Source organism: Scyliorhinus torazame, chromosome 3, assembly GCF_047496885.1.
Source record: "Scyliorhinus torazame isolate Kashiwa2021f chromosome 3, sScyTor2.1, whole genome shotgun sequence".
NCBI lineage: Eukaryota > Metazoa > Chordata > Chondrichthyes > Carcharhiniformes > Scyliorhinidae > Scyliorhinus > Scyliorhinus torazame.
In genome coordinates this window covers 348,293,353-348,320,493 of record NC_092709.1, presented here as the reverse complement: position 1 = coordinate 348,320,493, position 27,141 = coordinate 348,293,353, and the positions used below count along the sequence as shown (strand labels likewise).

At 48.7% G+C, this 27,141-nt stretch overlaps 1 protein-coding gene across 1 annotated transcript in view; it reads right to left on the bottom strand.

The window, feature by feature from the left end:
• Positions 1–27,141, bottom strand: part of LOC140409330 (uncharacterized) — a 235,308-nt gene that overhangs the window by 153,315 nt on the left and 54,852 nt on the right. The window contains exon 2 of the mRNA XM_072497744.1: positions 12,172–12,641. Coding sequence (XP_072353845.1) covers positions 12,172–12,641 — 470 coding nt within the window. The remainder of the gene's footprint in view (positions 1–12,171; positions 12,642–27,141) is intronic.

The window sequence follows — 27,141 nt, the reverse complement described above, 5'->3', positions numbered from 1 at the left end:
GTGTGTGTGTGTGTATGCTGTGTGTGTGTATGCTGTGTGTGTGTATGCTGTGTGTGTGTATGCTGTGTGTGTGTATGCTGTGTGTGTGTATGCTGTGTGTGTGTATGCTGTGTGTGTGTATGCTGTGTGCGTGTATGCTCTGTGTGTGTGTTTGCTGTGTGTGTGTATATGCTGTGTGTGTGTATATGCTGTGTGTGTGTGTATGCTCTGTGTGTGTGTGTATATGCTGTGTGTGTGTATGCTCTGTGTGTGTGTATGCTGTGTGTGTGTATGCTGTGTGTGTGTATGCTGTGTGTGTGTATGCTGTGTGTGTGTATGCTGTGTGTGTGTATGCTGTGTGTGTATGCTGTATGTGTGTATGCTGTGTGTGTGTATGCTGTGTGTGTGTATGCTGTGTGCGTGTATGCTCTGTGTGTGTGTATGCTGTGTGTGTGTATGCTGTGTGTGTGTATGCTGTGTGTGTGTATGCTGTGTGTGTATATGCTGTGTGTGTATGCTCTGTGTGTGTGTATGCTGTGTGTGTGTATGCTGTGTGTGTGTATGCTGTGTGTGTGTATGCTGTGTGCGTGTATGCTCTGTGTGTGTGTATGCTCTGTGTGTGTGTATGCTCTGTGTGTGTGTATGCTCTGTGTGTGTGTATGCTCTGTGTGTGTGTATGCTCTGTGTGTGTGTATGCTCTGTGTGTGTGTATGCTCTGTGTGTGTGTATGCTCTGTGTGTGTGTATGCTCTGTGTGTGTGAATGCTCTGTGTGTGTGAATGCTCTGTGTGTGTGTATGCTCTGTGTGTGTGTATGCTCTGTGTGTGTGTATGCTCTGTGTGTGTATGCTGTGTGTGTGTATGTTGTGTGTGTGTGTATGCTGTGTGTGTGTATGCTGTGTGTGTGTATGCTCTGTGTGTATATGCTGTATACACACACACACAGCATACACCCACACAACATACACACACACAGCATACACCCACACAACATACACACACACACAGCATACACACACACACAGCATATACACACACACACACAGCATATACACACACACACAGAGCATACACACACACACAGCATACACACACACATAGAGCATACACACACACAGCATATACACACACACACAGAGCATACACACACACACAGCATACACACACACATAGAGCATACACACACAGCATACACACACACAGCATAAACACGCACAGCATACACACACACACCATACACACACACACAGCATACACACACACAGCATACACACAGCATATACACACACACAGAGCATACACACACACACAGCATACACACACAGAGCATACACACACAGAGCATACACACACACAGCATACACACACACAGCATACACACACACAGCAGACACACACACAGCATATACACACACAGCATATACACACACAGCATACACACACACAGCATACACACACACAGCATACACACACACAGCATACACACACACAGCATACACACACACAGAGCATACACGCACACAGCATACACACACACAGCATATACACACACAGCATATACACACACAGCATACACACACACAGCATACACACACACAGCATACACACACACAGCATACACACACACAGAGCATACACGCACACAGCATACACACACACAGCATACACACACACAGCATACACACATACAGCATACACACACAGCATACACACACACAGCATACACACACACAGCATACACACACACAGCATACACACACACAGCATACACACACACGGCATACACACACACAGAGCATACACACACACAGCATACACACACACAGCATATACACACACACACAGAGCATACACACACACAGAGCATATACACACACACAGCATATACACACACACAGCATACACGCACACAGAGCATACACGCACACAGCATACACACACACAGCATACACACACACAGCATACACACACACAGCATACACACACACAGCATACACACACACAGCATACACACACACAGCATACACACACACAGCATACACACACACAGCATACACACACACAGCATACACACACACAGCATACACACACAAAGCATACACACACACAGCATACACACACACACACAGAGCATACACACACACACACACACAGCATACACACACACATAGAGCATACACACGCACAGCATACACACACACAGCATATACACACACACACAGAGCATACACATACACACAGCATACACACACAGAGCATACACACACACAGCATACACACACACAGCATACACACACACAGCATACACACACAGCATACACACACACAGAGCATACACACACAGAGCATACACACACAGCATACACACACACAGCATACACACACACAGAGAATACACACACACAGAGCATACACACACAGAGCATACACACACACAGCATACACACATACACACAGCATACACACACAGCATATACACACACACAGCATATACACACACACAGCATATACACACACACAGCATACACACAGCATACACACACACAGCATACACACACAGCATACACACACGCACAGCATACACACACACAGCATATACACACACAGCATATACACACACACACAGCATACACACACACATAGAGCATACACACGCACAGCATACACACACACAGCATATACACACACACACAGAGCATACACATACACACAGCATACACACACACACAGCATACACACACACACAGCATACACACACACAGAGCATACACACACAGCATACACACACACACAGCATACACACACACACACACAGCATACACACACACAGCATATACACTCACAGAGCATGCAAACACACAGCATACACGCACACAGCATACACGCACACAGAGCATTCACACACACAGAGCATTCACACACACAGAGCATACACACACACAGCATACACACACACAGCATACACACACAGAGCATACACACACACACAGCATACACACACACACAGCATACACACACACAGCATACACACACAGAGCATACACACACACAGCATACACACACACACAGCATACACACACACACAGCATACACACACACACAGCATATACACACACACACAGAGCATACACACACAGAGCATACACACACACAGCATACACACACACACAGCATACACACACACAGAGCATACACACACACAGCATACACACACACACAGCATACACACACACAGCATACACACACACAGCATACACACACACAGCATACACACACACAGCATACACACACAGCATACACACACACAGCATACACACACACAGCATACACACACACACACAGCATACACACACAGCATACACACACACAGCATACACACACAGAGCAGACACACACACAGAGCATCCACACACACAGAGCATACACACACACAGAGCATACACACACACAGCATACACACACACAGCATACACACACACACAGCATACACACACACACAGCATACACACACACACAGCATACACACACACACAGCATACACACACACAGAGCATACACACACAGAGCATACACACACAGAGCATACACACACACAGAGCATACACACACACAGAGCAGACACACACACAGAGCAGACACACACACAGAGCAGACACACACACAGAGCATACACACACACAGAACATACACACACACAGAGCATACACACACACAGAGCATACACACACACAGAGCATACACACAGAGCATACACACACACAGAGCATACACACACACAGAGCATACACACACACAGAGCATACACACACACAGAGCATACACACACACAGAGCATACACACACAGAGCATACACACACAGAGCATACACACACACAGAGCATACACACACACAGAGCATACACACACACAGAGCAGACACACACACAGAGCAGACACACACACAGAGCATACACACACACAGAGCATACACACACACAGAGCATACACACACACACAGCATACACACACACAGCATACACACACACAGCATACACACACACACAGCATACACACACACAGAGCATACACACACAGAGCATACACACACAGAGCATACACACACACAGAGCATACACACACACAGAGCAGACACACACACAGAGCAGACACACACACAGAGCATACACACACACAGAACATACACACACACAGAACATACACACACACAGAGCATACACACACACAGAGCATACACACACACAGAACATACACACACACAGAGCATACACACACAGAGAGCAGACACACACACAGAGCAGACACACACACAGAGCAGACACACACACAGAGCATACACACACACAGAGCATATACACACACACAGAGCATACACACACACAGAGCATACACACACACACACAGCATACACACACACAGCATACAGGGAATTGTGTGTGTATGTTCTGTGTGTGTGTCTGCTCTGTGTGTGTGTCTGCTCTGTGTGTGTGTCTGCTCTGTGTGTGTGTATGCTCTGTGTGTGTGTCTGCTCTGTGTGTGTGTCTGCTCTGTGTGTGTGTCTGCTCTGTGTGTGTGTATGCTCTGTGTGTGTGTATGCTGTGTGTGTGTGTGTATGCTGTGTGTGTGTATGCTGTGTGTGTGTATGCTGTGTGTGTGTATGCTGTGTGTGTGTATGCTGTGTGTGTGTGTGTATGCTGTGTGTGTGTGTATGCTCTGTGTGTGTGTATGCTCTGTGTGTGTGTATGCTCTGTGTGTGTGTATGCTCTGTGTGTGTGTATGCTCTGTGTGTGTGTATGCTCTGTGTGTGTGTATGCTCTGTGTGTGTGAATGCTCTGTGTGTGTGAATGCTCTGTGTGTGTGTATGCTCTGTGTGTGTGTATGCTCTGTGTGTGTGTATGCTCTGTGTGTGTATGCTGTGTGTGTGTATGTTGTGTGTGTGTGTATGCTGTGTGTGTGTATGCTGTGTGTGTGTATGCTCTGTGTGTATATGCTGTATACACACACACACAGCATACACCCACACAACATACACACACACAGCATACACCCACACAACATACACACACACACAGCATACACACACACACAGCATATACACACACACACACAGCATATACACACACACACAGAGCATACACACACACACAGCATACACACACACATAGAGCATACACACACACAGCATATACACACACACACAGAGCATACACACACACACAGCATACACACACACATAGAGCATACACACACAGCATACACACACACAGCATAAACACGCACAGCATACACACACACACCATACACACACACACAGCATACACACACACAGCATACACACAGCATATACACACACACAGAGCATACACACACAGCATACACACACACAGCATACACACACACAGCAGACACACACACAGCATATACACACACAGCATATACACACACAGCATATACACACACAGCATACACACACACAGCATACACACACACAGCATACACACACACAGCATACACACACACAGCATACACACACACAGAGCATACACGCACACAGCATACACACACACAGCATATACACACACAGCATATACACACACAGCATATACACACACAGCATACACACACACAGCATACACACACACAGCATACACACACACAGCATACACACACACAGAGCATACACGCACACAGCATACACACACACAGCATACACACACACAGCATACACACATACAGCATACACACACAGCATACACACACACAGCATACACACACACAGCATACACACACACAGCATACACACACACAGCATACACACACACGGCATACACACACACAGAGCATACACACACACAGCATACACACACACAGCATATACACACACACACAGAGCATACACACACACAGAGCATATACACACACACAGCATATACACACACACAGCATACACGCACACAGAGCATACACGCACACAGCATACACACACACAGCATACACACACACAGCATACACACACACAGCATACACACACACAGCATACACACACACAGCATACACACACACAGCATACACACACACAGCATACACACACACAGCATACACACACACAGCATACACACACAAAGCATACACACACACAGCATACACACACACACACAGAGCATACACACACACACACACACAGCATACACACACACATAGAGCATACACACGCACAGCATACACACACACAGCATATACACACACACACACAGAGCATACACATACACACAGCATACACACACAGAGCATACACACACACAGCATACACACACACAGCATACACACACACAGCATACACACACAGCATACACACACACAGAGCATACACACACAGAGCATACACACACAGCATACACACACACAGCATACACACACACAGAGAATACACACACACAGAGCATACACACACAGAGCATACACACACACAGCATACACACATACACACAGCATACACACACAGCATATACACACACACAGCATATACACACACACAGCATATACACACACACAGCATACACACAGCATACACACACACAGCATACACACACAGCATACACACACGCACAGCATACACACACACAGCATATACACACACAGCATATACACACACACACAGCATACACACACACACAGCATACACACACACATAGAGCATACACACGCACAGCATACACACACACAGCATATACACACACACACAGAGCATACACATACACACAGCATACACACACACACACAGCATACACACACACACAGCATACACACACACAGAGCATACACACACAGCATACACACACACACAGCATACACACACACACACACAGCATACACACACACAGCATATACACTCACAGAGCATGCAAACACACAGCATACACGCACACAGCATACACGCACACAGAGCATTCACACACACAGAGCATTCACACACACAGAGCATACACACACACAGCATACACACACACAGCATACACACACAGAGCATACACACACACACAGCATACACACACACACAGCATACACACACACAGCATACACACACAGAGCATACACACACACAGCATACACACACACACAGCATACACACACACACAGCATACACACACACACAGCATATACACACACACACAGAGCATACACACACAGAGCATACACACACACAGCATACACACACACACAGCATACACACACACAGAGCATACACACACACAGCATACACACACACACAGCATACACACACACAGCATACACACACACAGCATACACACACACAGCATACACACACACAGCATACACACACAGCATACACACACAGCATACACACACACAGCATACACACACACACACAGCATACACACACAGCATACACACACACAGCATACACACACAGAGCAGACACACACACAGAGCATCCACACACACAGAGCATACACACACACAGAGCATACACACACACAGCATACACACACACAGCATACACACACACACAGCATACACACACACACAGCATACACACACACACAGCATACACACACACACAGCATACACACACACAGAGCATACACACACAGAGCATACACACACAGAGCATACACACACAGAGCATACACACACACAGAGCATACACACACACAGAGCATACACACACACAGAGCAGACACACACACAGAGCAGACACACACACAGAGCAGACACACACACAGAGCATACACACACACAGAACATACACACACACAGAGCATACACACACACAGAGCATACACACACACAGAGCATACACACAGAGCATACACACACACAGAGCATACACACACACAGAGCATACACACACACAGAGCATACACACACACAGAGCATACACACACACAGAGCATACACACACACAGAGCATACACACACAGAGCATACACACACACAGAGCATACACACACACAGAGCATACACACACACAGAGCAGACACACACACAGAGCAGACACACACACAGAGCATACACACACACAGAGCATACACACACACAGAGCATACACACACACACAGCATACACACACACACAGCATACACACACACAGCATACACACACACAGCATACACACACACACAGCATACACACACACACAGCATACACACACACAGAGCATACACACACAGAGCATACACACACAGAGCATACACACACACAGAGCATACACACACACAGAGCAGACACACACACAGAGCAGACACACACACAGAGCATACACACACACAGAACATACACACACACAGAACATACACACACACAGAGCATACACACACACAGAGCATACACACACACACAGAACATACACACACACAGAGCATACACACACAGAGAGCAGACACACACACAGAGCAGACACACACACAGAGCAGACACACACACAGAGCATACACACACACAGAGCATATACACACACACAGAGCATACACACACACAGAGCATACACACACACACACAGCATACACACACACAGCATACAGGGAATTGTGTGTGTCTGCTCTGTGTGTGTGTCTGCTCTGTGTGTGTGTCTGCTCTGTGTGTGTGTATGCTCTGTGTGTGTGTCTGCTCTGTGTGTGTGTCTGCTCTGTGTGTGTGTCTGCTCTGTGTGTGTGTATGCTCTGTGTGTGTGTATGCTGTGTGTGTGTGTGTATGCTGTGTGTGTGTGTGTATGCTGTGTGTGTGTATGCTGTGTGTGTGTATGCTGTGTGTGTGTATGCTGTGTGTGTGTATGCGTATGCTGTGTGTGTGTGTGTATGCTGTGTGTGTGTATGCTGTGTGTGTGTATGCTGTGTGTGTGTATGCTGTGTGTGTGTATGCTGTGTGTGTGTGTATGCTCTGTTTGTGTGTATGCTGTGTGTGTGTATGCTCTGTGTGTGTGTATGCTGTGTGTGTGTGTGTATGCTGTGTGTGTGTATGCTAGTGTCCTTGGGATAAGATAGCATGAGGAATAGTGCAATTTAATCTGCCAAAGATTAGTTGTCCGACTTCTCCCATCGATCTCTCATTCGCAACCTTTCTCTTCAGTCCCCTTTAAGCATTCTGGTCTTTGGTGTATTGTTTCAGAGAGGAGGCACAAGTGAGAATGTCATAATCCTCATTCAATTCAGGAGGTCAAGGGGGGAAAGGGATTGGCGCACGCGACTCTGGAAGCACTTCAGGGGGAGACATGAGCAGGAGGTGCCTGAGCATCAAGGGGAGTCTGAGCAGAGACCCAGACTGCAGTGGAATGTACCTTTCCCCAGCAGCGCAATCCCTCTATCAATTCCCATCCATTTCCCTTCCTCTACTCTTGGCATTATCGTTGGGAGAAGGGGAGGGGGGGGACGGACAGGGGGACCTGCATTTCCATAGTGCCTTTCCGGACTCCCCTATATGATTTACAGATAATGAAAGACTTTTTAAAATGTTGTCACTGTTGTATTGTCGGAAACACAGCCGTGAAATCTGCACACCGAAAGCTCCCACCACCAGCAATGTGATCATGATCAAATCATCTGTTTTAGTCATATTGCTTGAGGGATAAATATTGGCCAGGACATTGGGGATAATTCCTCTGCCCTTCAACTCCCTGCTCTTTCCCCCGGGCCCTGCAATTTGTTTTTTCACTTCCAGTATTTCCGTAACTACCTGTTGAAAGTTACTGTTGAATCTGCGTCACTAACCCTGTCTGGCAGTGCGTCCCACCTCATAGTCGACAATGGAGCCCGATTCTCACCTCACCAACTTTCTAGCAAGGGCTGCTGGGCAGCGACAAGCTGGCCAATCAGAGCCTTCAGCTGAAAATGAACCAACTCAGCAGAGAGCAGGGTTCAAACTGGGACCTCCGAGATCAGTGTGGTTTAAATACATCACTTCCCAATGCAAAAGGGGAAGGTCGTGCTTGGGCAACCTGACTGAAAAGGGAATTGGATCAGACGGACCACAGCAGACGAGGCGGCCATTAGACCTGCCGTGTTCATGCTGGCCCTCCTGCAAGAACAAATACGTACTCGGTGAACATTGCACAGAGGTAAAGAATGGGGGGAGTGCGGCCAGCTAGATTCCTCTTTAAACAAAGGGGGCCTGAATTGATGGGCTGAATGGCCTCCTCCTGTACGATTCATCACTGTGAAAAGCACAGAAGTTATGTTGAACGTGTATAGAGCTTTGTTTCGATCTCTCTTGGGACAACAATTCTCGTGTTCACCTTCTAAAAGAGAGAAAGAAGCACTGCTCCCCCACGGCTCCAGGGACCCGGGTTCAATTCCAGCCTCGGGTGACGGTCTGTGCGGAGTCTGCACGTTCTCCCCGTGTGTGCGTGGGTTTCCTCCGGGTGCTCCGGTTTCCTCCCACAGTCCAAAGATGTGCAGGTTAGGTGGGATTACGGGGGGTAAGGCAGGAGAGTTGACCTGGGTGGAATGCCCTTTCAGGGGGTCGGCGCAGACTCGGTGGGCCGAATGGCCTCCTTCTGCACTTTAGGAATTCTATGATTGTACGAAGTTGCAAAGAAACTGTTGAGCTGAATGGTACATGCCTACATGTGACTCCAGAGCCACAGCAATGTGGTGGACTCTGAACCTGCCCTCTAAAATGGCCAAAAAAGTCACCCGGTTTTCGGGCATTTAGGAAGGGGCGACAATTGGGCCACATCCCATGAAAGAATAAAGAACAAAACTACAAATGAGAGGTTATACCCATCAGGAAAGATTGCGCAATCTGGGGCTCTTTTCATTTGAAATGAAATGAATGAAAATCGCTTATTGTCACAAGTAGGTTTCAAATGAAGTTACTGTGAAAAGCCCCTAGTCGCCACATTCTGGCGCCTGTTCGGGGAGGCTGGTACGGGAATTGAACCGTGCTGCTGGCCTGCCTTGGTCTGCTTTCACAACCAGCGATTTAGCCCATTGAGCTAACCTGCCCCATTTGCAAAGGAAAGAGGATGAGGATGCCTTGATAAAGGTTTTTAAGATTATGAAAGAGTCTCACAGAGTAAACGTAGTCCAGACTCAGGGGCCATCGATACACGATAGTCACTAATGTATCTCATATGGAATTCAGGAGATTCCTCTTATGAGTGGTTAGAATATGGAACTCACTCCACAATAATAATAATGATCTTATGATACAAGTAGGCTCACATTAACACTGCAATGAAGTTACTGTGAAAAGCCCCTAGTCGCCACACTCCGCCCCCTGTTCGGGTACACAGAGGGAGAATTCAGAATGTCCAATTCACCTAACAGCAAGTCCTTCGGGACTTACAAAGAACAAAGAACAAAGGAAAGTACAGCACAGGAACAGGCCCTTCGGCCCTTCAAGCCTGTGCCGACCATGCTGCCCGACTAAACTAAAATCTTCTACACTTCCTGGGTCCGTATCCCTCTATTCCCATCCTATTCACGTATTTGTCAAGATGTCACTATCGTCCCTGTTCCACCACCTCCTCCGGCAGCGAGTTCCAGGCACCCACTACACTCTGTGTAAAAAAACTTGCCTCGTACATCTCCTCTAAACCTTGCCCCTCGCACCTTAACCTATGCCTCCTAGTAATTGACCCCTCTACCCTGGGGAAAAGCCTCTGACTATCCACTCTGTCTATGCCCCTCATCATTTTGTAGGCCTCTATCAGGTTGCCCCGCAACCTCCTCAACTTGTGGGCGGAAACCGGAGCACCCGGAGGAAACCCGCGCAGACACGGGGAGAACGTGCAGACTCCGCACAGACAGTGACACAAACCTTTCCAACCCTTCTTAATAGGATAACCTGCTCCCCCCTCCCCCCATCCACCCACTCCTCCCCCTTCCCCGACTCCCAGCCCTGAACTCTTCTCTGAACTGCGTCTCATACAAATATGTCCTTTCTTCAATAAGGAAACCAGGACTGTACAGAATACTCTAGCTATGGCCTCACTCAGGTCCTGCACAACTGCAGCAAAACATCCAGACTTATATATTTCATTCCCCTTGCAGTAAACACCAACATTCCATCTGCCTTCCCAATCACTTGCTGTACCTGCTCACGACCTTTTGGTGACCCATGTACCAGGACACCCAGATCCCTCTGCTCCTCAGAGTTCAGCCGACATTCCCTGCCCGTCCCTCATTTCCCCCTCATGTTGTCAGCATATGGAATCAGTAGAGAAGAGCCCCCTTACTTGTCTGGTTAAGCAGAGGCTGGATACCACTCGGTGCCACAGGACTTTGGGGAGATGTTACCGTCACCGCTCCTGTATTGCTGCTGACACTCTCCAGGGACTTGGTGCTGTGCTGTGAGCTGAGGGAGCTGTTGGATTTGGTCAACGATGACCTGTACAGTTTGGGCTTTGAGAAGAAACCCTTCTTGACCCTCTTCTCCGGCGTCTCCTTTTCACTGAACTCCTCGTCGCTGATGATCTGCCCTATACTGCTCGGCACGATGGCGGAGGCAGACTCGGTCATCAGCTTGTCGAGCTTCTTCTTGCCTTTCACCTTATCCTTCAACCTGCCCAGGGCCGAGCGAGACTTCTCCTTTGAGGACAGGTCAAACATGCTGGCGGTTATGTTGTTTCGGACGAATTGAATGATCACCTGAATCTCTCCCCGGTCCTTTTCCTTCTGCCCAGGCTTCGACGACAACTTATACCACCTGAGGAGGAAGAGAATGAGGGCGTAACTGAGGAAGCATTGAAACACCAGCAACAGAAACAAGCAGGAAGCAATAAGCAGATGGGAGAAGGACACAGTGGTGTTTACCAAACCCCCTGCATCAGCTTTGTTAAGCAAATTGTCTGTTAATTAATGAATGACCCAGTTGCAGAGAATTGTGTCAACTTTAAAAAGCTATGGGCGGAATTCTCTGATAATGGAGCTATGTCCCCACGCCCGAGAGTAAACGGGCGCAAATCACTCTGGACAACCCTTGAGAAAGTCCAGAGTGATTCTCCATCATGCAAGGGGCCAGCCGGTCCCCGGAGTGCTCCTCGCAGCTCCGGCTGCCGATACGGGGCCCTGCATTTCCGGCCACGGGTCCGCGCAACATGGCGGACCCACACCGGCGGGTCGGCCCCGACAATATAGCCTCCCCCAAGATCGTGCGCGCCCGTCGATCGCTGGCCCCCGACCGTGAGCCTGGCCGTCCTGGAGCCGCCCCCCCCCCCCCCCCCCCCGCGCCCCCACCAGGAAGACCGAGTCCGCAGCCGCCACACCGAGCTCCCGCCGGGTAGAACCATGAGTGAACCACGCCAGCGGGAACTCGGCCAGTTGTCGGCGGAGAATCGCCACAAGGGCCTCTTTCAATGGCCCCCGACCGGCGCCGCATCGACCATGTGCGCGCGATTGCCGGCGATTCTCCGGTCCCTGGAGAAGGCGTCGGACCCGATCGCGGGTCTGATGCCCCATTCTCCTCCCCCGCGCCGAGCACGATTGCGGCACGGAGGCTGGAGAATCCCAGCCAAGGTTATTTTAAAAACAGGCCAAACAGTCAATCAATTTAAATCACAGGACAGAGAAGCTGAAAAGTCCTTTCTTTTTTTACATTTTTAAAATGCATTATGACACTTTCTCCAGTGAAAGAAGTGCTGTGATATATGATAAACCTTTTTTAGGATCCCAGACCAGACCCCAAGTTTTGTTAGGATAAGAGTTGAGAAACCCCAAACAATTCGCCATTTGTAAAACTGAGGAATGGCTACATCACCCCAGCAGATGACCTGGATATATGAGATGACCTGGATATATGTTATGTTAAAACAAACTTTAATTTAAACACAGAATCAACCACATTAACATCAAAACAGATAGCTTTACAATTAACAGTTAAACAGTTCTTAAAAGAAAAAACATTAACTCACTATTTACACCTGTTACTAGATATGTTCCAACTATCCAACCCAAAACAGTTCAAAATCCACTCATAAATAAAGTTAGCTAACTTGCTGTTCTCTGTGCGACCTTTAGAGAGACCCCCAAAATTGCCAAAACCACAACCAGACATGGCTCCTCCCATTAATTACATCAATTGTATCCCTCTAAGATGGCCAATGACCGGCTTAGCTAGAACTAAACACCATCCCTCATGAATTATCTACACTCCAGGGAATATCCTTGCTATAAACTATATTCCATTGGCTATCTATATGTAAAGAAGTAAATAGTTAAAATCAATTATTACCTTACCTTTACGACTCTTTATAATAATAATTTTTATTGTCACAAGTAGGCTTATATTAACACTGCAATGAAGTTACTGTGAAAAGCTCCTAGTCGCCACATTCCGGCGCCTGTTCAGGTACACAGAGGGAGAATTCAGAATGTCCAATTCACTTAACAGCACGTCTTTCAGGACTTGTGAGAGGAAACCGGAGCACCCGGAAGGAACTCACGCAGACACGGGGAGAACGTGCAGACTCCACACAGACAGTGACCCAAGCCGGGAATCGAACCTAGGACCCTGGAACTGTGAAACAACAGTGCTAACCACTGTGCTACCGTGCCACAATTACTGTAATAACAGCTTTGGCAGATATACTGCCTGTATGTATTTGAACCCAGGGTTTTTAATAACATTACTACAGTAAAATATAATACATAACAACTTCCTACATTCATTTAAAAAAAAATTTAGAGTACCCAATTCATTTTTCCAATTAAGGGGCAATTTAGCGTGGCCAATCCACATACCCTGCACGTCTTTGGGTTGTGGGGGCGAAACCCATGCAAACAGGTGGAGAATGTGCAAACTCCACACAGACAGTGACCCAGAGCCGGGATCGAACCTGGGACCTCGGCGCCGTGAGGCAGCAGGGCTAACCACTGCGCCACCGTGCTGCCCTCCCCACATTCATTACACCTTACACAATGGTGGTCAGCGTAAGAGTGAGCAGAACTTTGCAGGACAGATCCCCATGATGAATCACTGCATTAAAGCTACACCTACGTTACAATACGTCATCCAACTGTGACAGTGTCAGTCATGGCTCAGTACGGTCCCCTCTCATGCCAGAGAGTGGAGCACACAATCTGGACTGGCGCTCCCAGTGAATTGCTGAGGGAGAGCTGCATTGTTGGACGGGCCATATTTCACAGGAGATGCTGAACCAACTCATCTCCTCTCTCAGTTCAAAGTAAAAGTTCAAATGGCACTATTTGAAGAACAGCAAGGATGTTCTCCCCAGTCAATACTTATTACATTGCAGTTTGTGGGGCCTTACTCTGTGAAAGCTGACTGCCACATTTCTGACATAACAGTGAATAGTTTTTCATTGGCTGCCGTTCAGTGATGTCATGAATGAAAGGCACTACAGAAATGCAATTGTTTGCCTTTTTTCACTTCCTTGTTTCAGTCACACCAGCTTCACCCAAGCTGCCACAAACCAGCTTTGTCAGTTCTGATGTCAGGAAGTTGTGGTTGAAGGTGGGAAAAAAGGTGAAACCAAAGTTGGGTTTTCATAAAACTGTTGATTTTTATTATTCATTCACGGAATTTGGGATGTCCTGGCTAAGCCAGCGTTTTTACTTTCCATCCTTAATTGCCCTCGAGAAGGGGTAGTGAGCCGTCTTCTTCAACTCCTGCAGTCCAGCTGTTGTAGGTACACCCACTGTGCTGTTAGGAAGGGGTGCCAAGATTTTGACTCGGTGACTGAAGGAACAGCGATATATTTCCAAGTCTGGATGGGGAGTGACTTGGAGGGGAACCTCCAGCTGGTGGATCTGCTCCGGAGGAGCGGTTGAATAAACCCGGTTTGCTCTCACTGGAACGACGGAGGTTGAGGGGCGACCTGATAGAGGTCTACAAAATGATGAGGGGCATAGACAGAGTGGATAGTCAGAGGCTTTTCCCCAGGGTAGAGGGGTCAATTACTAGGGGTCATAGGTTTAAGGTGCGAGGGGCAAGGTTTAGAGGAGATGTACGAGGCAAGTTTTTTTACGCAGAGGGTAGTGGGTGCCTGGAACTCGCTGCCGGAGGAGGTGGTGGAAGCAGGGACGATAGTGACGTTTAAGGGGCATCTTGACAAATACATGAATAGGATGGGAATAGAGGGATACGGACCCAGGAAGTGTAGAAGATTTTAGTTTAGTCGGTGCAGGCTTGGAGGGCCGAAGGGCCTGTTCCTGTGCTGGACATTTCTTTGTTCTAGATGGTAGAGGTCACACGTTTGGAAGGTGATTTTCTGAGTTGCTGCAGTGCACCTTGTCCAGGGTGCACACTGCTGTCACTGTGCATCGGTGTTGAAGGGAGTTGGTGTTGCAGGTCCTGGAAAGGGTGCCAATCGAATGGGCTGCTTTATCGTGGATGGTGTCGAGCTTCTGGAGTGTTATCGGAGCTGCACTCATCCAGGCAAGTGGAGAGCATTCCATTGCACTCCACACACTCACACTTGTGCCTTGTAGATGGAGGACAGGCTCTGGGGAGTCAAGAGGCGAGTTACTCACCACAGAATTCCCAGTCTCTGACCTGCTCTTGTAGAGACAGTGGGCGGGATTCTGTGATCCTGACGCTAAGCGTTGACACCGTCGGAAACGCCTTCGCGTTTCTCAACGGCGTCACCACGGCCTCAGGATCAGTCATTCTGGCCCCTATAGAGGGCCAGCACGGCACTGGAGCGGTTCACGCCGCTCCAGCTGCCGATCCCGGCGTGAACTGAGCGCCGCGGGATCCGTGCATGTGCAGTGGCCCCCTTCTCCGCGCCGGCCCCGACGCAACATGGCGCAGGGCTACAAGGGCCGGCGCGGAAGAAACGAGGCCCCCAGCCCCAGAGGCCGGCCCGCCCAACGGTGGGCCCCGATTCGCGGGCTTGGCCAGATCGGAGGCCCCCCCCGGGGTCGCTCCCCGCCCCGCCCCCCCGCCCCCATCCCCCACAGGCCGACCCATGACCCTTCCACGTCGGATTCCCTCCGGCTGAGAGCAGGCGTGGACGGCGCCGGAGGGACTCGCCGTCCTTACGACGGCCGCTCACCCCGGGCCGCGAATCGGCGGACCAGCCGCCAGAGCGGCCCCCGACCGAAGCCGCGCCAACCACGCCGACAGCGGAGAATCCCGTTCCGCCGTCGGGGCAGCGTGGCGCGATTCACGCCAGTTGTGGGGATTCTCTGGCCCGGTCCCGGGCGGAGGGAATCCTGCCCAGTATATACACGGCTGGTCCAGTTGTGTTTATGGTGAATGGTAACCCCCAGGATGTTGATAGTCGGGGATTCAGCGATGGTAATTTTTAAAATTCAATTTAAATTTCACCATCTGTCTTGGTGGAATTCGGAGCTGGGCCCCGAGCATTAACCTGGCCGGGTCTCTGGATTACTGTTCCATTAACAACACCACTACGCACTGCCTCCCTTGATGTGTCTATAATGAAGTGTTTCATTATAGGGTTCTGTCCTGCAAAGTCTTACATTGTCTACTATTATCCAAGTGTTGTCAAAAAACGCAGCACTTTTTCCATTGGTGAAAATGCCATGATGCATTAAAAAATATAAAAACAAATATGCTGACAGCCCCGGCTGTCATGTTCTTCGATTTAAATCTACTCACAGCTCTCGCGGTTTCAAATAAAAAAGCTGCTCCCCCCATTGATGGATGGACATTTTGCTTTGGAATGGAAATGCACACCATTCTCTTAGAAGCGTAGAATTTCTACAGTGCAGAAGGAGGCCATTCAGCCCATCGAGTCTGCACCCACCCTCTTCTTTTATTTGTTTATGGGGCATGGGCATCACAGCATTTATTGCCCTCCCGTAATTGCCCTCGAGGGGGTAGATTAGAGTCAACCACATTGTGGGTCTGGAGTCACATGTAGGCCAGACCAGGTAAGGATGGCAGATTTCCTTCCCTGAAGGAGGTTATGGAACCAGGTGGGTTCTTACGCCAATCGACAATGGTTTCACTCGACTTTAAATTCCAGATTTTTATTATTACACCATCTGCAGTGACAGGATTCGAACCCGGGTCCCCAGAGCATTACTCTGGGTCTCTGGCTTACTAGTCCAGTGACAATACCACTGTGCCACTGCCTCTGTGAAAGAGCACCCTACCTCAGCCCACTCTGCCAAACTCACCTAACCTGTCCTTGGACTGTGGGAGGAAACCGGAGCACCCAAAGGAAACCCACGCAAACAGGGGGCAAAAGTGCAAACTCCACACAGTCACAATAAGGAGATTAGAAGGCCGGAATTGAACCCGGGTCCCAAGCGCTGTGAGGCAGCAGTGCTAACCACTGCACCAGCATGCCGCCTCTTCGGTTAGCTCCAGAAGCTTGTTCTGACTGCTGTAGCCATTATGAAAGCTTGGCTGGGCTTCAAAAGCTACTAATGGCTACAGTTCAGCATGGTGGCATATGGTAGGTTGGGGGTGAGGCGCCCAGGAAAACCCAGCTCAGAGTGACAAAGCACAGAAAGAGGCCATTTGGACATTAGCTCTCTGCCAGCCCCTTGGCAGTACTGTCCAATCAGACAGACCCCCTTCCACCGCAGATCTGCACTTTCCCCCCCTTCAAGCATTTATCCAATTCTCTTTTGAATAATTACTCTTGAATCTGCTTCCACTGCCCTGTCCAGCAACATAGTCCAGGCCACAACTATCCACTGGGAGATTTATTTTTGATGCTGCCTCTGGCTTTTTTTGCCAAAAAAAACAAGACAAGAAAATCGCATTTGTAAGGCGCCGTTCACAAAAACAATATGCAGCTAATTAAATACTTTTGAAGCATCCTGCCGCTCCTTCACAGACCGTTTCCCCAAGAGGGCTTGGGTCACCACGGACTGCCATTGGATCAGCCCATGGTCATGCTCGGCAAAGTACCGCAGTGGTTTACCGTGGCCTTCTGCGGTACGGCTGAGCAGGAGCCTGTCCCGCCCCCAGCCGCCATTCTGTGCAGTGGAAAGATTCGCAGGCGGATCATCAACCAGTTTGGCCACGTTAGGAACACGCCTCCCCTGGACATCAAGTTCTGGAGTGGAGCTTGAACCAGGAACTTCTGGCCTAGCCGTAGGGATGCTAACCACCGCCCCAGTACAGTGACTGTTATAAGGTGGGAAATGTGGCTAATTTGTGCATAGCAAGCTCCCACAATAGCAATCAGATCATCAACCTGGGTGTTTGCCAGGACACTAGGGGGAACGCCTCTGCATATCCACCTTTGACAGTACAGAAACAGTACAGTACAGAATCCCCTTAGTATGATAGAATCCTCATCATAGAATCCCTACAGTGCAGGAGGTGGTCATTTGGCCCATCGAGTATAGCAGCATTGCAGTACAGCACTGAGGTATCAGTTGAGATTAATTTATTCTTTCATGTGATGTGGGTGTCGCTGGCAATGCCAGCTTTTGCTGTCCTTGGACTGAGAGATGTGCTCGGCCGTTTTGGAATCAACCACATTGCTGTGGGTCTGGAGTCACATGTAGGCCAGACCAGGTAAGGACGGCAGATTTCCCTCCCCTCACAGACATTAGTGAACCAGATGGGTTTTTACGATAATCGATGATAGTTGCCATGGGCACCATTACTAAGGATAGCTTTCAATTCCAGATTACATTGAGTCTGAATTCCACCAGCTGCTGTGGTAGATTTGGGGTGGATTAACCTGGGCCTCTGGATTACTGGTCCAGTGACATAGCCACTACGCCACCAGTCAAGTGTCATGAGAATGTTGCTTTAAGAAATGGTTGGCTGCTCATGTTACTGCAGTGATGTCAGAGTGTGGGTGGAGCTGAGCTCTGGCTCTGCTTTTTAGTTTCACTTTGAGAAAAGCTTGGGTGTGTCTCTGTCTTCTGGTTTCGTTTTTCAGTGTTTGCAGCTGAAGTCAGACAAAGCAGCTGTACTGCTGGTCTCTCTCTGCCATCCAAAGACTATCTCTGGATCATTTGGTGAATTCAGAATTATAAATGTAATCAGTAGTGAATGTAAACCTAATGTGCTCCTGTTTAAAGGTTTGTTAAGTATTTTGGATGTTAAAAGGACAGCTTGAAGGATTACTTAGTGCTGTATTCTTTGGGGGTTATCTTTGAATTAATGGTTGCTAAGATATTCATTGTTTGTTTTAAAAAGGTTAACTAGAGTTCATAGAATAAACATTGTTTTGCTGTTTTAAAAAATACTGGTCCATTTCTGCTGTACCACACCTGTAGAGTGGGCCGTGTGCTCCCTGTACCACAATCTAGTAAAAGTTGTGGGTCAGGTGAACTCCATGATACACTTTGGGATTCTCTAAACCCTGACCCATAACACAAGTCACTGAAGTGGAACTTCCACAATCTTCGGACTCGAGGGCAGAGGTGCAGCCCACTGTGCCACATTGGTGTCATTTGGGGTCAGGGTCCCTGGGATTAGGAAAGAAGAATTAATTAAACTGCACCCGGATCCCAATCACTGTCCAGAGGCTCCTTAGCAGGAAGCGGGAAGGTCAGGTGAGAGCACGATCACTTGGGTGAGCGTGGGTTTCCTCCGGGTGCTCCGGTTTCCTCCCACAGTCCAAAGTTGTGCAGGTTAGGTGGATTGGCCATGATAAATTGCCCTTAGTGTCCAAAATTGCCCTTGGTGTTGGGTGGGGTTACTGGGTTATGGGGATAGGGTGGAGGTGTGGGCTTGGGTAGGGTGCTCTTTCAAAGAGCCGGTGCAGACTCGATGGGCCGAATGGCCTCCTTCTGCACTGTAAATTCTATGATTCTTGATTCTATGATCTGCAGAGATGCACTCCATGGTCGAATTGCCTGCATTTATGAAGAGGGACAACTGATGCAAGGTGCTCACAGGTCACTGCCCGCCAAGGCAAATGTACCCTAGCCAATGGTCAGCAACTTCAGGAGGGGGAACCGGGAGCAGAAAGGTTTGAACACGACTCACGTCCTGTTGTTTTCAGACTTTAGTCTTTGAAAATACACGTGGAAGAGGCGAGGGGAAAACACAGAAAATGCTGGAATCACTGAAGACCCCACAGTGCATTCCAAGCAGATTCCAGACATCCTATTCAGTGTTGGGGTTATCGGGGCATGATCTCATTCACGCCCCTCTCTCTCTACACAGATGTTGGCCCGACAGCAGTGAGGCCGAATACAATCCCCGCTCACAGTCCGTTCTGCAAACCTCTGGAGAAATGTTCCTGCCCAGCAGCCTCCAGCTATGAAGTGAAAAATGAAATGAAAATCGTTATTGGCACAAGTAGGCTTCAAAGGGAGTTACTGTGAAAAGCCCCTAGTCGCCACATTCCGGCGCCTGTTCGGGGAGGCTGGTACGGGAATTGAACCGTGCTGCTGGCCTGCCTTGGTCTGCTTTCACAACCAGCGATTTAGTCCCGTGCTAAACAGCCCCTGGCCAGTTACTGTACTGCACACCCCTCACGAGCATTTCAAATTGCAGCAAACTCCATTGTACAGCACAGAAACAGCCCATTCAGCCCACCTGTTCTTGTGATTCTCCTTCACCATTAGATGTAGTCCAAATGGAGTTTTTCAGGATATTTACCTACAATTTTTAAAAAAATAATCTATATTGTCACAAGTAGGATTACATTGACACTGCAGTGAAGTTATTGTGAAAAGCCCCTAGTCGCCACACTCCGGCGCCTGTTCGGGTACACTCAGGGAGAATTCAGAATGCCCAATTCACCCAACAAGCATGTCTTTCGGGACTAGTGGGAGGAAACCGGAGCTCCCGGAGGAAACCCACGCAGACACGGGGAGAACGTGCAGACTCCGCGCAGACAGTGACCCAAGCCGGGAATCGAACCTGGGACCCTTGTGCTGTGAAACCACAGTGATAACCACTGTGCTACCGTGCCGCCCATTACCCAATCATAAACCAATGGACATCTGACCAGCGTCCATTGTATTTCTGCATCCCATACCCAGCAGCCTACAGGTATTTGTGCATCTCACTACAAGTTTGGCTAGACAGCTGGTTGTGATGCAGAACAAGGCCAGCAGCGGGGGTTCAATTCCCGTACCGGTTGCGAATTCGGAATTCTCCCTCTGTGGACCCAAACAGGCGCCGGAATGTGTCGACTAGGGGCTTTTCACAGCAACTTCATACTCGTGACAATAGATTATTATTAAACATTATTACTGATCGATCCAACACTAATTTACACCCTATCTCACACTTTCATGCAATCTAGATTTCCACATCCCTTGTGATTCCAGCACTAACAATTCAATGTCAGAAAATACAATATCCACCTTCCCCCTCCCACCCCACCCCACCCCCCACACTCTTTCCCTTCCCCCCCCCCCAAAGTCTCCTTGGCCCAAATGACAGGCACCCAAAAGAGTGCCCTGGGTGAGGAATGTTCTCCACTGGCCTGGATGAGCAGACTGAGGGCAGGCAGCACTGTTGAAGGTGGCATCTATTGGATCAAACATTAAACCAAGGCTCTGTGTTCTCAGAGGTACATAAAAGATCAGCAGACACAAAGAGGGAAGCAGATGAATTATCCCCAATGTCTTCCTCGATCTTTATCCATCCTCACTAAATAGAAAATGCTATTCATTGTCACATTAAAGTTTGTGGAACTCTGCTCTGCACAAATTGGCTGCTGCACTTTCTACCCAACAACAGTAACTAACTTCAAAACTACCTCATGGGCTGTGAAATACTTTGTTGGGACGTCCCGAGGTCCTGAAAGGCATTAAATTTATTGATTTATTTTTAATGAGTGGGGCTTGAACCCACGCACAAAGAGAAAAAGAGAGGGCTACTGACTCATTCAAGCTGACATGGGGAAAGTCTCCATCTGTAAACGGCAAATCCATCCAGAATGGAATTCTGCACCCATATCTGGGGAGACTGTCGTCATCTTTTCCCACGGCTGGAGTGGGTACAAGAATCAGCCACTTGAACGATAAGTGATCCCTCTCTTCCTTCAAAGCTGTTGTGTTATGTACTCTGGGATAACACAGGCTGCAACTGGATGCCGCTTTAACCAAAAGATACTCCAGACCTTGAAGTTAGTTCAATCTGATTTACTGAACCAGCAGCACAGTTAGCACAGATCTCTGTGAGTTCGACTCTCTGCTAACCTAAGTGTGGTTACTCTGTCTGACTGAACCAGACTAGCTCTTAGCCACGTGCTGTAGGTGTGACACTGTCCATTCACCCTGACTCACTCTGTAGATGTTCACCAGTGGAAAGAGGCGGAGTGCCTTTTATAGTGAGATACCACCCCCGAGTGTCCTGCCTGCTCATTGGTCATGTCCTGTTCTCTGTGTTCATTAGCTGCCTGTCTGCATATCAGGACAAAAGCACCCCCCCATTTGATTGAAAGCACTATGTATCTTAGTACTTTCTGCTGGTCTCAACAGGTTCCATGTGTAGATTAGGGTGTCCATAGCTGAAAGGGTTAATGCATGGTAGTGTACAGACTGTGTGAGATCGTGACCAGGCAGGAGAAGGTGAAATCTCATGGCCGAGATGGAACAAATACCTGTACTTTTGTATATCTGTAAACACGGCAGATATTGGTCCGACACATCTAAGTCTCTGTAACTATTCGTTAGCTAGTCACATACAACACCATGCACTCCTACACACTGGCCTACATGCCTTACATCCGGCGTGACCAATTGGGCTTCTCAATGATAAAAATGTGTGCGGGGAACCCAGCAGGCAAAGGTTAACACTGCAATTAAAGGCTAGTCTCCCCCCTCTGCCCCGGAAGCACAGCGAGTAATTGGTGTGAAGCTTATTAACCAAATTCAGTGACATCCACTTTCAACAGTGGAGGTTTGACAGGACTGAGTCCAAACTAATATTCAGCCTCCCTGTTGCTGCCTTGGTTATTCAAACGATGCAGCTCATTCAAGTATTGGACCTTTTTTTAAACAAAAAAAAGATTTCTGTTGGATTTGAGCCACAATCGACACGAGCATAGATTAAAACAAAGCTGACTGAGCTATGCCTGCAATGTAGGAAGATTTTTCATGCCTTCTCAGGATGTGGAGGTCGCTGCTTAGGCCAGCATTTATTGCCCACCCCTAATTGCCCTTGAGAAGGTGGTGGTGAGCTGCCTTCTTCAACTGCTGTAGTCCCAGAGGCGTAGGTACACCCACAGTGAGGTTAGGGAGGGAGTTCCAGGATGTTGCCCCAGCGACAGTGAAGGAACGGCAATATATTTCCAAGTCAGGGTGGTCAGTGGCTCGGAGGGGACCCTCCAGGTGGTGGGGTTCCCAGGTATCTGCTGCCCTTGTCCTTCTAGATGGTAGTGATCGTGGGTTTGGAAGGTGCTGTCTGAAGAACCTTGGGTGAATCTTGTAAATGGTACGCGCGGCTGCCACTGTGCTTTGGTGGTGGAGGGAGCGAATGGACCTGCTTATCATGCAGATCGCTTTGCTACATTCGCAACATTCACTTCATTCCATCCTGCCTTGGGCGACACAGGTGGAGAAGGTAGTCAAGAAGGCATACGGCATGCTTGCCTTCATTGGCCGGGGCATTGAGTATAAGAATTGGCAAGTCATGTTGCAGCTGTATAGAACCTTAGTTAGGCCACACTTGGAGTATAGTGTTCAATTCTGGTCGCCACACTACCAGAAGGATGTGGAGGCTTTAGAGAGGGTGCAGAAGAGATTTACCAGGATGTTGCCTGGTATGGAGGGCATTAGCTATGAGGAGCGGTTGAATAAACTCGGTTTGTTCTCACTGGAACGAAGGAGGTTGAGGGGAGACCTGATAGAGGTCTACAAAATTATGAGGGGCATAGACAGAGTGGATAGTCAGAGGCTTTTCCCCAGGGTAGAGGGGTCAATTACTAGGGGGCATACATTTAAGGTTGCGAGGAGGTACGAGGCAAGTTTTTTTACACAGAGAGTAGTGGGTGTCTGGAACTCGCTGTCGGAGGAGGTGGTGGAAGCAGGGACGATAGTGACGTTTAAGGGGCATCTTGCCAAATACATGAATAGGATGGGAATAGAGGGATACGGACCCCGGAAGTGTAGAAGATTTTAGTTTAGACGGGCAGCATGGTCAGCACAGGCTTGGAGGGCCGAAGGGCCTGTTCCTGTGCTGTACTTTTCTTTGCTCTTTGCAGCTCTTGGAGAAGTTTTGGGGAGGCAGGAGGTGCGCCATTAGCCACAAAAGTGTCAGGCATAATCTGTAACGGCACCATTCCTCGGATTTTGAAATGTTTTATCCCAAGCCCGCAGAGTTGGCTCACGTGCACAGGGAACGACATCACATTGAGCGTGCTTCTCCTCAGCAGGGCCATAGCCCAGTGATCAATAACTCAAAGGATCTCCCAAATCAAAAGACAAATAAGACAATTAACGTTGGGGGTGGTAGGGGAAAGAGGGGAAACAAAGGGCACACAATTTCAGTCCTTCAGGAGAAATCAATGGACATGGCCTGTTTCTCCTCACTTGCTTTCCTCAGAAGCTGGATCAAAGGGCAGGCAGCCAGGTCAAGCCAGTCTATACAAGATCCTGGGGCTTGCAGCACGGTGGGCGAAGGGGCTGAATGGCCTTCCTCCGTGCTGGATTAGCTGATGTTGTGTGGCTCAGGAAGCCCAGCGGGAAAAGATTAAAAATGCTGCAATTTATCTCAATTACCCAATTATTTTGCCACAGGAAAAGCGGAGAGATAGCAGCTCTACTCAAACAAGGGGAGATTATTTTGCTGCTGACTGCACTAGCGGAGTGGCAGCCATTGGCCACTGACAGAGGGCGGGTGGAGCGCCAAGGGGAAATGAGCTTTTGGTTAGAGATGTACACACACATGATACAGGGGGTGGGGGAGGAACTACAAAAGCAACTCTCACCCGTCCACTCACTAAACAATTCACATCAAGCTTTGCGTCACAACTTAGTGAGAAATGAAATGAAAATCGCTTATTGTCACAAGCAGGCTTCAAATGAAGTTACTGTGAAAAGCCCCTAGTCGCCACACTCCGGCACCTGTTCGGGGAGGCCAGTACGGGAATTGAACCCGCGCTCCTGGCATTGTTCAGTATTGCAAGCCAGCTATTTAGCCCAGTGCTAAACCAGCCCCTAGAGGGTAGCACACTAAGTGAGTCAAAGGTCATGGGTTCATGTCCCAAATCCAAATACTTGAGTACACAGTCAACGCTGACAATCCCACTACACTACAGCAGCGATGTTCCGGGATCTGTTGACTGCACCCGGGAGGGCCTCAGTCTCATAGTGCAGCAGTGCCTCAGTACCACATTGTCAGCCTGGATAATGCAGTCAAAGTTTCTAAAGTGAGACTTCACCCCATAGCTTTCTGACCCAGGGGTGAGAGTGCTGCTGATGGAATCATAGCGAAGAGCAGTGATTGCAATGGAGGGCCCCACTATTCAAGCCCAGTCCACTTTCTCAACCTCGTCTGCTGACATGGCGGAGATCAATAGTCTGGAATCAGCCTCGATACAGAGAGCCATTGCGAGGAACATCAGCTCAGCATCAACTCCCCCGACTCACTGCCCCCGAGGCTAAACTCCAATCACTAGAACATGCGCCATGCTTGTATGTGTGACTCAGACTGTAACTTTATCAGCAGGAAGCCAGGGTTATTCCTTCCCTTGTGACCCTGGCTCAGGCACAGATAGCAAACCGTTGCACAGCTTGACATTCTCGTATCAGTGTGTGGTGAAAAAAAAGACAAGGCCAAAATAGCGCAGCGTCATGGAGCGTGGCAGGGTGAGGACTACACATCAGAGGAGTGGCAGGGCGAGAGACAGCTCGCAACTCACAGGATCCACCGGGGCAAAGATAGCTTCGCATCGTCAAGCTAAATGTTCGAGGGAAGTGTGAAAGGAAATGAGAAAGATGGGAAGCTGAGGAAAAAAGAAGTAACACAGAAAAAGAGTGCGGAGGAGGTGGTGGGAGAGGCAACAGGAAAAGAAAAGAGAGAGAGAGAGAATGGCAGAGAGCCAATCTCGAGACAAACTGTGGAGCAAGCCTCCTGCCAGGAAAGCTTGACAAGTTAAGAGCCTCTTAAGATTGCCGGAGAGCTGTTGGCTCAGCATCACCGACAGGCAGCACTAAACCAGGGCCCACATTAGTCAGCGGGTCTGTCGCACCCCTGGCAACAGGAGCCTCTTAACCTGCCCAATGGCCGCTCCCCTCGGCCAGCCGCTGGAGCAGGGCATTCCGGCAAGCTATCACATCCAGATGTTGCATCTCTCCCTCTCCAGTCACGCGAGAGTCAGGTGAGCCCTCTTATCGGT